The following is a 12813-nucleotide window of genomic DNA, read 5'->3' as shown; positions in this document are numbered from 1 at the left end:
AGAGAGTACAGGGAAATTATCCTGGAGCCGACATGACACAAAAGGCTTGTCATCCATCCCATTTAAGCTTTGAAAAAACTTGACAGTCATAAAACTGTGTACTATTTAAATTGAAAGCAGATTTCATACTGAAACTGAAAAAATAGGAAACAAATAACAAAAACATACCTCCACAGTTCCCATGAGTCACTTTTTATAATGATGTAAAACTGAGGGCAGTTTTTGCTCATTAAAAGACAAAATCCTGTAATGGTGTGGGTGTGTGTTGTTTCTGTTTTATTTTTTATGTTGTCTTTTTTTATGATTTTAAACTACACTTTCCCTGCAATTGGAGAAATATAACAGAATCACCTAGATACTCGGTTCAGACAGCTGTGCTGTTTAACCTCCTTTTTTCTTCAATGTCCTGACTTTGTTAGCCAGTCATAGTTCGTACATCTTCTCATCTCTCATATTGTTGTCTCCTGTTATCCAGGTTGTGGGTTCATCTATGCAGCTGATTGGTGATCACCAGGCAGAGGACCGCCAGCTCATTTCAGAGGTGGTGCTGGCTAAGATGAACCAAGCACTGGCCTCCAGGTCATCTAGCGTTTCCCGCTCACCAACACGCTCCCCTCAAAGCCAAAAGCCAGCTACTGTGCAGCCCCAACAGGTGAAGCCTTTAATATGTTGCAGTGTGTAGCATTTGTTCTACAAATAAAAAAAATTGTGCACCGCTAGACCTCTTCCAGTGTGGCTGCTGTTTTAAGATCTCTCTGTGGAAATCATGTCCTGACCACTTAAAATTGTGCATCTACAAATGATCCTGATGAATAACTTCAGGTTTAAAGATACTGTAAGCTTCTTTAGAAAAGTACATAGATGCTTCTGGTTACGCTCCCAACTGATGAACTCCTATAAAGGTTGCTATTTGGTCTCTGGGTTCTAGCTAGAGAATTCATTCTCATTACCAGCGATAATATTTTAACATTAAAACTGGATCAGCTTTACAGAGATGGCTGATGTTTATTCCTTGGAGAGCAAACATTGAAAGCATAGCAATCATAAATATGGTGGAATCAGGAAATCCATAATGTGATCTAAAAGTAGCAAGTGTTTCCAAGGTGCACAGGAAGCACCTACTGTAGTCCTTCACAACTCACTAGTGCATCCTTACCTTCGTTTTCTTTTATCCCCAACCATTTGGGGTAGATAGTTGCCCCTCACTGAGCCTGGTTCTGACGGAGGTTTCTTCCTGTTAAAAGGTAGTTTTTCCTTCCTAGCTTTGCCAAGTGCTTGCTTATAGGGGGTCGTCTGATTGTTGGGGTTTTCTCTGTATTATTTTAGGGTCTTTATCTTACAATATAAAGCGTCTTGCAGCTGTACTACTGCTGCATATGCTGCAGCTGGACAGTGTAGTGGTAACACGACTCACCTTTGGAGTGGGAGTTGCAAGTTCGATTCCCACGCATTAAGGGTCCTGGCTAGACCCTTTATGCTGAAAACCAAAAAGCCCTGGAATGGTGCAGCACCGACACAAAAAAATTTCACTGCATCTTGTACTCTTTATGATACTGTATGTGACAAATAATGAAAAAGCTTGCTGTTTTGTTTTGAGGCCACTGTTGTTGTGAAATTTAATTGTATATAATTGAATTTCCTTTTCTTGGTTTTTATTGCCTTGCCAACTCTTTTTTTCCATTGATCCCTTGTCTCCTCTCTGTCTACTAGACTGCTGCCCTTAAGGAAGGACTGGCTGATCCTAACAGGACTTCAAGCCAACGCCCTCAACCTCAAGGTTTCTGAACACTATTCACCAATGTAAAAGTGCTGCTGCGGTAGCATGTCTAGAAAACACTAACTAAATTCATCATTGGACAGTCCCCTTGCTAACATCACTTTCTGAAATGAAGTATCCACTAGCTGTTAACTTGAACATCTTCCTTATCAAACAAAGTACTGCCATCAGAAAGTAAAACAAGTGGGAAATAAGTATTCAGTGCTTTCACATCGTTGTATTGGGACTTGATACTGTAACACATAGATGCCCGATTATCCAGTTTACCAGCGATCTGTTAATAGACCTGTTTGTTTTTTCTGCCAAGAATTGGACAAGAAGACCAACAGTAATGTCTTCTCTGTACTGTAGATATGCAGCTACCATTAGCTTTGCCTGGGCATGGAAACTGGGAAAAACAGCTTACCTGGCAACCCGATCCACCAATAACCACCTTTAGAACTCACTGATTTGCACTTTGACTTCATGTGTTGCTCTGTGGCTTTCACAGGTTTTGTATTCATCAAAATTATGACACACATCTTGTCCAAATGGGAAACTCTGATCTGCTATGGTTTCTTTGGAAAGAGCCATGCTAGCTGTTTCCCCTGTTTCCAGGTTTTGTTTTTAGTCTACCTAATTACCTACTGAGTGTAGCTTCATGTTTACCGTATAGGTACAAGAGGCATATTCATCTTCTCATCTAACTCTTGGCAAGAAAATGAAGGAGTGCAGAAGAGTAGAAGCAGCTTGTATTTTGTGAGCATACTGATCCTTGTTTCTTGAACTTAACAGTTTCCTTCATTACTGCCTCAAACTAGTATATTGATATCATGGCTTCACTTCGGTGTTGACAGAAATGATTGGTGCACTAGTCTGGGTCCAAGAACAGCAAGAAGCCTCTTCTATCTGTCAAAGCTATGCCTTGCCTCTTTTTAACTTGTGGCATTCATTTATATTAACAAGCCAGTGTTGTCTGTTTTTAACTTGTGGCATTCACTTGAATTAACAAGCAAATGTATATTAAAATGCACTTAGCCAGCATGTTAAGTTTAATTGCAGATGTAATGTAAGTGTTCAAACATGTGTGTGTGTGTGTGTGAGTGTGTGTGTGTGGTGGTGTTTGTGCTCAGGGCTGATGTTTTAAAACTAAGTGTGCCTACTAAACGCAGTGGTAAAACGGTACCCAAAGTGTTACATTAACAAAGCCATTAATGTCGGAGTTGTTGTGTTTGTCCGTGAATTTGCGTTTGCATGTTTGTTCATTGTGGTTTCTCATTTTTTGCATGGATGTGGCAAATGCCTGTACTCCATGTGGTGGTTAAGATGTTGTAGAAATAGCGGTTTTTTGTGTCTTATGTGAATTGCTAGAGATAAATATGTGCCTATTGAGTGTTAAGATGTGCAAATCGGACTTCACTATATATGAATTATGCATTAATAACAATGCCATATGTGATACTAATTTAACACTGTGAAAACATGTGGATTAATATTTTATTTTTATGTGTTCTTTAGCGAAAAGCAAAATAACTTACAGAGATTACGATCACTTTGCTTGTTAAATTTTGGCCAGCTCAATTGGGTTTCTGTGGTTTCTGCTTAAATCATTTTTATAATCTTTAAATTGCATTTTTATGCTAAATAAATTGATTTCCTTCTGGCTGAGCAACAAGATCTTGATTTTTTTTTTTTGTGAGTAGCTGCTTAGAGTTTGTGTTTGGTTGTAAATAAGCCTCAACTGTTTTGTGTTATAATACTTGAAACAGGCAATCTGGCTTCATAAAGAGCAAAATGTAATGTGTTTTTTTTTTTTCACAATTACGACACCTGATTAAATAAAGTTTTAAAAAAGTTAGCATATTTTTCTTTGTCTGCATGATCATTCCTCATTTGCTTGGATCCAGACCATTGAATTGCTAATATTTGAACATCTGGCTATAGATTTGATGAAGATTTTGATTTTTAAACCTTTTCTAAATAAAGAGATTAAATAATATTTTTAATAATATAGCTAAAATCGTTTGCCACTTTCTGTACTTGCATGACTGATATGGCGAAAATCAATTATAATAGCGGTCAAAAAACATTTTAAGCAAATCTCTAAACACAATGTTCCCTAATTCTGGGTTTGTAGCCAAGCAAATTGTTATTGTGTCACCCTTTACGAATTATGTTTGTACAAATTGTATTTTCTTTGGTTTTTATGCGTCGTGAGTCCCAAGCAACCATTGGGATGCTTTATGACAATCTGATCAAACGTAAGACTCGTGGCCAATTAGCTGCTTGACAGCAGTGACTCTCTGAGAACACATGGGATGAATTTTCATGAAGGTTTTGTAATGAGAAAAAATATATATAAATTCATAAGTCCATAAACAGGACTCTGTTTACATTTTTCAAGCTGTGTTCAAAGAGGCTTTATAATGTAATTTACATTCAGTAATTCTGTTTTGGAGAAAATTAATTCTGAACTGCTGGAAACTCATCCCTGCCCTGCCGCTTCTAGCTCAGCTTGTGTAATCACCTGATTCTTTTGTGTTGCATGTCCCGCCACGTTGCTGCTTGTGTTTGGATCACTTGTTCGAAACCGGTATTTCTCAGTTAGCTCCTGACCTTTTGTTGTTTACTGTCTTTCTCCTCACCATCAGTCTGTTTCTTTCCTGTCACTGCCTGTTTTAATTAGCGCACTAATGCTGGTCACATGACTTACTGTGCATAACACTTGGCATGATAGGCGAGTCACCGCACCTTCTTTTAACTGCTGTTCTGCCTCCCCCTGCTGGTCATTACAGCCAAAACATTCAGAGCCTGCTTTGCCCCAGTCTATTCTTGATAGATTAGTTAGATAGGATTTCTATGAATGTCTGAAATCATTTTGTGAATGGGCATGTTGAGATTCAAGCTCATTTTCTATGTCATGTTCTGCTTTGGTTTTTGGTGAGTGTTACAAATGCCTGGTTGTCTAACGCTGCACTAACAGTCTCTAGAGTTTAAATAATGATGCTTGTATGCTCTTTTATTAACCCCTTTTTTGCATTTGGGTGTTGTATAGCAGTGGAAGTACAAGTTCATATAACTATATTTCATCTTTTAGGTGCACCAGTGAAAGCGCAGAGTGTGGACACATCATCAGAATCAGCTAAGAGAGCATCTGAACCAGTACCAAAGCCCAGCCAGGCTCAGAGACCTGGTCCAGGTCCAGCTCAGAAACCAGCTCAGGCTCAGAAACCAAGCCCAGTGCAGAAAGCTGCCTCAGTCACAAAACCACCAGTACCGAGGCCTCCACCAATGATGAGAGCCCCGTCTGTCACAAAGCCAACCCCAGATTCTGCTTCCACTTCAGCCCCAGCCAAAGCTTCACCTTCATCCCCTGCAAAAGTACCGGCAGCTGCAGCTCCAGGTTCTCCACCGATCAAAGCAGCAGCCGCAGTTTCAGGCCCCGCTGCAGCCTCAGCTCCAGCTCAGGCTTCTCCCCCAGCCTCTCCTCCAACCACAGAGCAGCCCAAGGCCCAGCCTCAAGGCTCCCCATCTCCAGCACCTGGCAAACCAAAAGATCTTCCCCCCAAACCCACACCACCTGCAAAACCCATTCCTCCTGTGCGCAGAAATTCCAAACCACAGCTCCAGCCTAAGCCACAAACCGCACCTCCTCCGAAAGCTTCGCCCACACCCCAGCCCACTGCCCAAGCACCAGCCCAGTCTTCAGATACAGCCTCAGTCTCTGCCCCAGCACAGGTTCCGTCCCCAGCCAAAGCCAGTCAGTCCCCACCTAACATCCAGTCTCCAGCTAAGGCTCCAGTTCAAGTTAAGCCAGCCGCCGCTTCCCCGAACCCTGAGCCAGTCCCCGCTGAAGCAGCCGCAGCACTGGCTGAAGCCGAGGCACCGGTGGAAGAACAGCCGCAGCAAAAGACTCACCCTCTTCTGAAGTAAGAGCTGAATTATCAACACACTTATTTAAAGACATTCATTCATTCATTTGAATACAAATTCTCCTTTATCTGTCTTTTCTCAATTTCCCCCTCCTTTTCTCTATTCTCTTCCCAGTAAATCCCAGTCCCTGACCAATGCCTTCAACGCCTTCAGCGACTCTTCTTTCTTCCGTGGGGTCTCAAGCTCCGGAGGCGACGGCCAGGAGGAGGCAAAGGCCGAGACCATTCGTAACCTTCGAAAGTCTTTCGCCAGCCTTTTCTCTGACTAGACACACCCTCCATTTACCATTGGCCAGTGATGACTTGATTGACATTAAATGTGAACCAGTCTGAGATTAAAGTTTGTGTGTTAACTGTACTGTATTCCCTCGGTCCCGGTCCCTCTTCTGCTCCACTTCTAGCTTTCCTGTGTGAGTAACAGTGAGGCCTGCTGGGTAGGATGTTCCGTGAATGAACCCAGACTAATAGGTCTGAAGGAGTTAAGTCATTGATATAGAATATATTATGATATAGTAGAAAGAATAGAATAAAGTATTTTTCCCAGCACACACAAAGGAACAGAGTCTAAGGTATAATGAAAGTATAATATTAAAGACTACAGATGGAATGTACATAAGTTTATATACAATATATAAATGCAGTATAAACACAACTATAAAGGGAGAGAAGCCAATAATAATTTAAAAAAATCAGCAGCACTTTTTGATTAGCTTTTCAGTCAGTGACATAACTCTTTCATTCAGTAGCTGGATTTATACAAATGTTAAATCTTCAGATATGACATTTGGTTTCTCCTACATTTGATGGTTTCCAGTGAATCGTTGTTGGTCAGCAAGTGAGTAAAAAGGGAAGAAGAAAAAAAAAAGATACTTCTTTAAAAGATTTGTTCCTGTCTGTGTAAATCCAGCCGTTGTGTCTCTGGTCCTTGGCTACCGACTACTGGGCTCGTCATTGCTGCCCCTTTTTGTCTATAAGCCTTGAAGTTCATTTATGTGTGCGTGTGTTTTGGGGGGGAGGGGGGGATATCTGTATGTTCATTTGTGTTCACTTGTTGTGCATGGCTCCTCCAAGTGTGTGACTTTTTGGAGCAAGTGAGAGCTCTATCAGTGTTAGACTTTGCCCTCCGTTGCCTCTCTCTCTCTCTCTCTAGATGTTGTAGCCTTATTGTGAACATGTTTTCGATTCACAGCTATGTGTGTTAGCTGTGCAGACCTGGGTCAATTGCATATTAAAATGCATTCATTCACTATGAAGCTTTTAGCATTTGAATCAGCGTGCCACTGCTGTTTAGGAGGAGCACGGCTGGCGAGTAAATGAATGCATTTCACGTAGTAACTCATGTCTGTAGTTGTGACTGGTGATTTCTTGTTTCACCTCTGTGTAGATCTATCAACAGTATTGTACTTTGTTGATTATTCTCATGAAAAGACATTGAGACAGTAGTGCAATAACACCTCGACATGACTGTTGAGTGCTGTCACCCTATTATATTATCATACATACGGGATCTGTGTATGTGTTGAATACCTTACTCTTACATTCCCTTTAAGATTTCTTTCCATGGTGACTCTCCAGGTTGTTCTTTATGTGCAGTCAGCATCTGATCTGAGTACTATCACAACTGTTGGTGTTTCGTCCTTAGCCTTGTATGTATAGGTGCAATGAATTTAACGCAGCCTGGAATGAACCCACTACCTTCACCGGTCATTTTTGGTTCAGTTGTTGCATTTCAAGAACGTACGCATAAAAACAAATCCTACGACCTGCATATCAACCTGTCGGCTTATCCATTTCCAGTACTATGTTGCAAGTAAACTTTGACATATTGTATTTGTCAGAAGTTTATTTATTTTTTTGTAATATATCTATTTATTTTTGAGGTTCCATATTTATGGTAAAGTATAAAATGTTTGTTTTATATTGTGTTTTTATTTGTAATGCAATCCTGCTTTGCATGATCTGGTGACTGTTTTTTTTGTTTGTTTTTTTCTGTACAGATAAAAGTTAATAAAGATGTGGTTCCATCATCCCACTGATTCACTGAGAGTCATGCCAGTGGCTGTGTCTTTTCTTTGAGTTTTTTCTTCACATGGGCACATCTATTTCACAGTCATAAAGAAGTGTGGTGCATCTGTGTAAGCATATATGCCTGGGATAGATGTGGATATTCACCAGACAGGGAAAGTATAATTAAAAAAGCTGCTGTTGAGCAGACTAAAACCGAGTTCGCTACAGCCACTGCTTCTTCTGATTTCAAACTACAAACTTGAAAAAAAGTAAGTTTCTTCTTCTTTCGCTTCCTCCCTTTAAGGATTGCCACAGCTCATCAGCTGTCTCCATTACCATGTCACCAATCCTAAAATACTGCAACACTGAAACCACTGTGAGTAAGTTAAAAAAAAAATATGCAACTGCTAAGACAAGATTTTGACTTAGGTGTCACCGACATCCATGTGATTGTGTCACATGGATGTCTGAAGAGTTGTATGTACTGGCATGGCTTGTTTAGCAGGAAATTTAAGACATACCACATATCACAAGACAAAGCTTTGATTAAAGTGATTAAAAGGACTTTAAGCTTTAAGACACATGACTGTTAAAAGCATCTGTTGTTGTATCTGTTGAATTGTGAACTCAACAGATTTGCCCCAGTGTGAAGAACTACACCCTAATTTACATGATAAATGTTAAAAAAAAAAACCACACACGTGGCACAGACTACTGCTACTGACAGACGTCAGATAAGGGGGTCCCACATTCATTCGTTGCGCTCTTAGGAAGTCTACAGTAAATCACACACTGGATTTTGAAATATTCACACTGAAAATCTTTACTGAGATACATTGTTTAATTTGTTGGTATGTCCTTTTGCTCTCAGCATATATATTTATTTTCCTTAAGATGAAAAATACTAAGGCATCCACAACAGAGTCTCCCTAACAAATCTAGCAATGCCAGAAGGCTTACTGTATATCAAAACATTGCAGAACGTTATATCTTACACAGTCAGTACAATATCTACATTTTATGAACACTTGAAAGTAGAAAAATGATCATTTGCCAGTACCATCACATAAATTTAAGCGAAGTTTATGTGATTTATGTGACATCATTAAGTGAATTAATGATGTCTTGTGGTGTTTTATTTAAGAGCTACTGGGTTGAATTTTCTCTTGTGAGCCAGCAGATGTCACTGTGTATATGTGGTAGTGCTGTCAATTGTGTACTTGTCATTTCTCAAGATTAGCATTTTATATTTATTACATACTTTAAAAATAGCTTACATATAAATATCTCTAAAACATCTCTAAACATTTCTCTAAAAATATTACTTATACATACAGACGTGTGTAAAAACACATATTAATGACACTTTTAAAAAAAAAGTTCTTTGTCATATTTTCCTCATCCTGTTCTTCTTTCATATCCTGCCTTTAATGTCATGCTTTTGTCACGCTTTAAGAAGGCGAGTGGCGGAAGGGCCCTTTTCACATGTGCCACTTAAGCCTTTAACATAAACCACAATACTTTTGCGTGAAACGGAACTTTTTCCCCCCCTCTGTTGTGTAAAGAGGCAGACAGTGTGTTTACTGTATGCAACATAAAAAAATCTGACATAATCAGATGCTTCATCTACATCACAAAGAGTTTCAAGGTAATGTCAAGTATAAACGATTTATTAAGATCGCTCTTTTTAAAATTAAAAACAGAACCAGTTCTTCAACAAAGTCTGCCAGCGCTGATAACATGTATACAGTATGCACAGTGAAGACAGAGGAAACACACTTTGCTTTTGGCTCTTGGTCCATGGGGCAACCAGTCAACAGAGATCTGTGGGAACGTCTCCATCACGTTGCTCAAAGGGACATTTATGTGGGCGGCTAACGCACCAAGCAAGCCTATACTAGCCAAATCCTGTTTGTCTTGGTGCTCATCCCAACCTGCTGAAGGGAGAGATGGGAGATTAAATGTTATAATCTAAAGATTTAGTTCAGTTGTCATCCCATACATAAGAGCATGGAGGGACAAATCAAGCCAGTTTGGTTAACTGTGAGGGTTTCAATTTCCTCACTAAAAGCCACGTTGATTTTTGAGCAGCTTGCACCCCTCCTAAGCCTGAAAAATGACAAGTCTTTTCCACTTTATAATAATCATGACAGCGTAGGAGAGCCCTGTTAAGATACACAAGTACTTTCATGATGAACATTTTCAGATACCAGAGCTCCAGTCTGCTGGGATTCGACTGTATAAACAATCAGAAATTATTGCTTTGCTTTGTTTGTAACAGCCAAACTCTCAGGGGTGTCATTTTTTTTTATCTCTGCAAAAAAAAAGAAAGAAATTCTGCATGGGGAGGATGTTATGCATGTGAGATAGAGTGAGAGAATATGTGTAAGTGTGTGTGTGTGTGTGTGTAAATAACCAAAGTGTAGCAGCTGTCTCAGTCCACCATACTGAGTTATAATAGATCAAAGGCAGCTAAACTGAAGCTTACTGTTGCACTCACAGGGTAGCAAAATTAACAGCTGCATTTACCTGCGTTTTGAAAGAGTTTTTTTTTTTTTTTTTAGAATTGATTGCAGTGTTGAGCAGTGAGTGGCAGGGCTTAACATCGGTTGCGTTGAATTGCTTCAAAAACAGGTTGAGAAGTCTTCTCACAGAGTTTCTACCTTGATGTTTGAGAAGTAACACCATCAGGTATCTGTTCACACATTTGCTTTAGTTTGGTTTTGACACAAATCCCACTACAATTTTTGGACTTGTTACATTTTTATTGAAAGACCTTCTAAGAACTCCAGCACATGCTATAGATTCATATTTATTTGTTGCAATCACAGTAACACGACGACGGCTAATAACAGAGGTCTCTATTGCAAACCAAAGATTACAGTTTGCTAAAATAACTTCCTGAAAAACCATGAATGCAAACCAGGACATGCAGTTCTGCGCATGCTGTTTCAACGTCATACATAGCCACCTCAAAGCGAGCAGCCCCAACAGGTCAGACTCTGGTCAAATGACACTTTGACCAAAAAAAAGAGGGGAAGGCAGCTTTATTGCTTTGTGTGTGTGTGTGTGTGTGTGTGTGTGTGTGTGTGTGTGTGTGTGTGTGTGTGTGTGTGTGTTTTCTACAGGCCTCTTTATACCTGTTGGGCTGTTGTACATTTCAGCACTGGTAAAAGTTTAAAACAAAATCTAATATGTGGGTTTGTTCATGGGTTTTGTTTAGCCAGCTGTATTCATGCAATGGCACATTTCAGTCTGAACACCCACCTGCACCGTGAGTGCTGAGATGTTTCATTCGTAATCTTAAGAATAGCTCCTTCAGTCTGCGGTAAGTAGGGTATTTACAGCAGTTCAACATCCGATATGTAGTCAGATATAACAAAATGTGATTTCAAGATAAGGGCGTTAAAAAATATGAACCACAGCTGCTTTCAGTCAGCAGTGTAAAAAAATAAAAAGTAGCCCTTAGATTCTGTCGTGTCTAGTTTACAGTTAAAAACAGAGTGAGCTTTGTGTTGAGGTTAGTCAAAGATCCTTAAATCTACAACAAAGTCTAAAAAGATGCTGCACGCAGGCAAACTTACTATTCATTGTGCACCTGTTTTTGCACTAAGCTCTGTTTCAGTAGGCTAGCTGACTGTCCGGATGGCGTTTCATGAACTAAGTGATGCAGCAGAGTACAATTTCAGCTTCAGTAAACACATGAGAGGGTCGACAGGATGTTATCTGCTAAACGACACTCGCAGGATTTCCTAGTGAACTAGATGACTTAATTGCACAGTCAAATGATCACCCTGTTGTCTTTCAGCAGTTGAATTCAGTCCCGTCTTCTGAGACCAAAGACTGTGATGTCAGAAATATGACTGTAATCAGCCCGATAGTCATCACTGGTAAACTAAGTGACTAAGAGGGGGGGAGCCCGACAGACAGCAACAAAACAAGCAACCACTTACTGTCAAGTGACTGAGTATCAAAGGAACAATTCACTGTTATTGGGGAATGAACTTAATATCGAAATTTAAATTAGATGGTTAACAGTTTAGTACAGCTGCTACTAATGAAGTAGTTACAAGTTAGCTTTCAGATTTGATGTACACAAGACGTCAGCTTAGAAAACACGTTGCACTGTTTTCGATTAAGCTACCGACCAGTACTGGAAATAAAACGAGCCCCACCTTAAGAAACTACATCAACAAACCCGTGCTTACACGTGAATGCATCAGTATTAGTGATCCAATAATACCAAACAAGAGAGTTAATCCAAGCTATGACTTCTCAGTGTGTGCCTTTTTTTCTCCATAATGAAAACTGTCAAAGTTTAAGTACGTGTAATTGAGTAATGGAGTATTTTTATAACGATTCTAGTGAATCACGATATATAAATTACATTAAACTGAAATTACTTTTTCTTGCCATGTTCAACTGGTTATTTTACTAAAAATAAAAAGAAATAAATGTAAAAAAAAAAAAAAAAAAAAAAAAAAAACTTAAAAAAACCCCTTACCAAATAAAATGTAACCTTACTTGCTTAATCTGCAAAACCAGTATCTAAAAGCCGAACTAGTTCTTGGAGGGGAACAATACTTTAAGGAGACTCACTTGTTCCATACACAGTTCCCGGAAAAAAAAATAGCGTGACACATAGCAGGTAAATGATATACGAATGCAGTTTACTATTGGTGCATCTTAGTTAGAGGAGCTTTTCACAAGTGGTAAGTGGATTTTATTAGTTTTTAACCATACCAAAATGTGATTTTTTTTTTTTCTTTTAGCAGTCTTTGGTCTAAGGTAACCCACTGAGCTCTTGCCTATAGTCAAAATTATATCAAACTATCTTAGCTACCTGCAAGTTAGGCAAGAAAGTGAATATGTGCTTTGCTGAAAAGGTGGAACTATTCCTTTAAGTTATTTGTTCCACATGGCTAAACACCTAAGAAACAACACTTTTAGGTCTGAATTTTACATTACCTGTTTCTCCCATATGGGGCAAACAACTGAGAAAATCCACTATAATGGGTAATTTGATGCCTCTGCCTGTGTCCTCAAGATCCCGATCGGTTGTGTTGAGAGGAGGGAGGAGAGAGAGCGAGAGAGAGGCAGGCAGACACGACCACAGCT

At 39.5% G+C, this 12813-nt stretch overlaps 1 protein-coding gene across 1 annotated transcript in view; it reads left to right on the top strand.

Annotated features, from left to right (window-relative positions):
• The window catches only part of syn2b (synapsin IIb), an 89038-nt gene extending 81304 nt beyond the window's left edge, over positions 1-7734 (top strand). The window contains exons 10-13 of the mRNA XM_063473974.1: positions 476-652; positions 1711-1777; positions 4854-5685; positions 5804-7734. Of these exons, the coding sequence (XP_063330044.1) occupies positions 476-652; positions 1711-1777; positions 4854-5685; positions 5804-5957 (1230 nt within the window). The 3' untranslated portion in view covers positions 5958-7734. The remainder of the gene's footprint in view (positions 1-475; positions 653-1710; positions 1778-4853; positions 5686-5803) is intronic.
• The last annotated feature ends 5079 nt before the right edge of the window (positions 7735-12813 follow it).

This window comes from Pelmatolapia mariae, linkage group LG5, assembly GCF_036321145.2.
Source record: "Pelmatolapia mariae isolate MD_Pm_ZW linkage group LG5, Pm_UMD_F_2, whole genome shotgun sequence".
Classification (NCBI taxonomy): domain Eukaryota; kingdom Metazoa; phylum Chordata; class Actinopteri; order Cichliformes; family Cichlidae; genus Pelmatolapia; species Pelmatolapia mariae.
The sequence above is the reverse complement of the archived record's forward strand: the minus strand, read 5'-3'. Positions and strand labels throughout refer to the sequence as shown.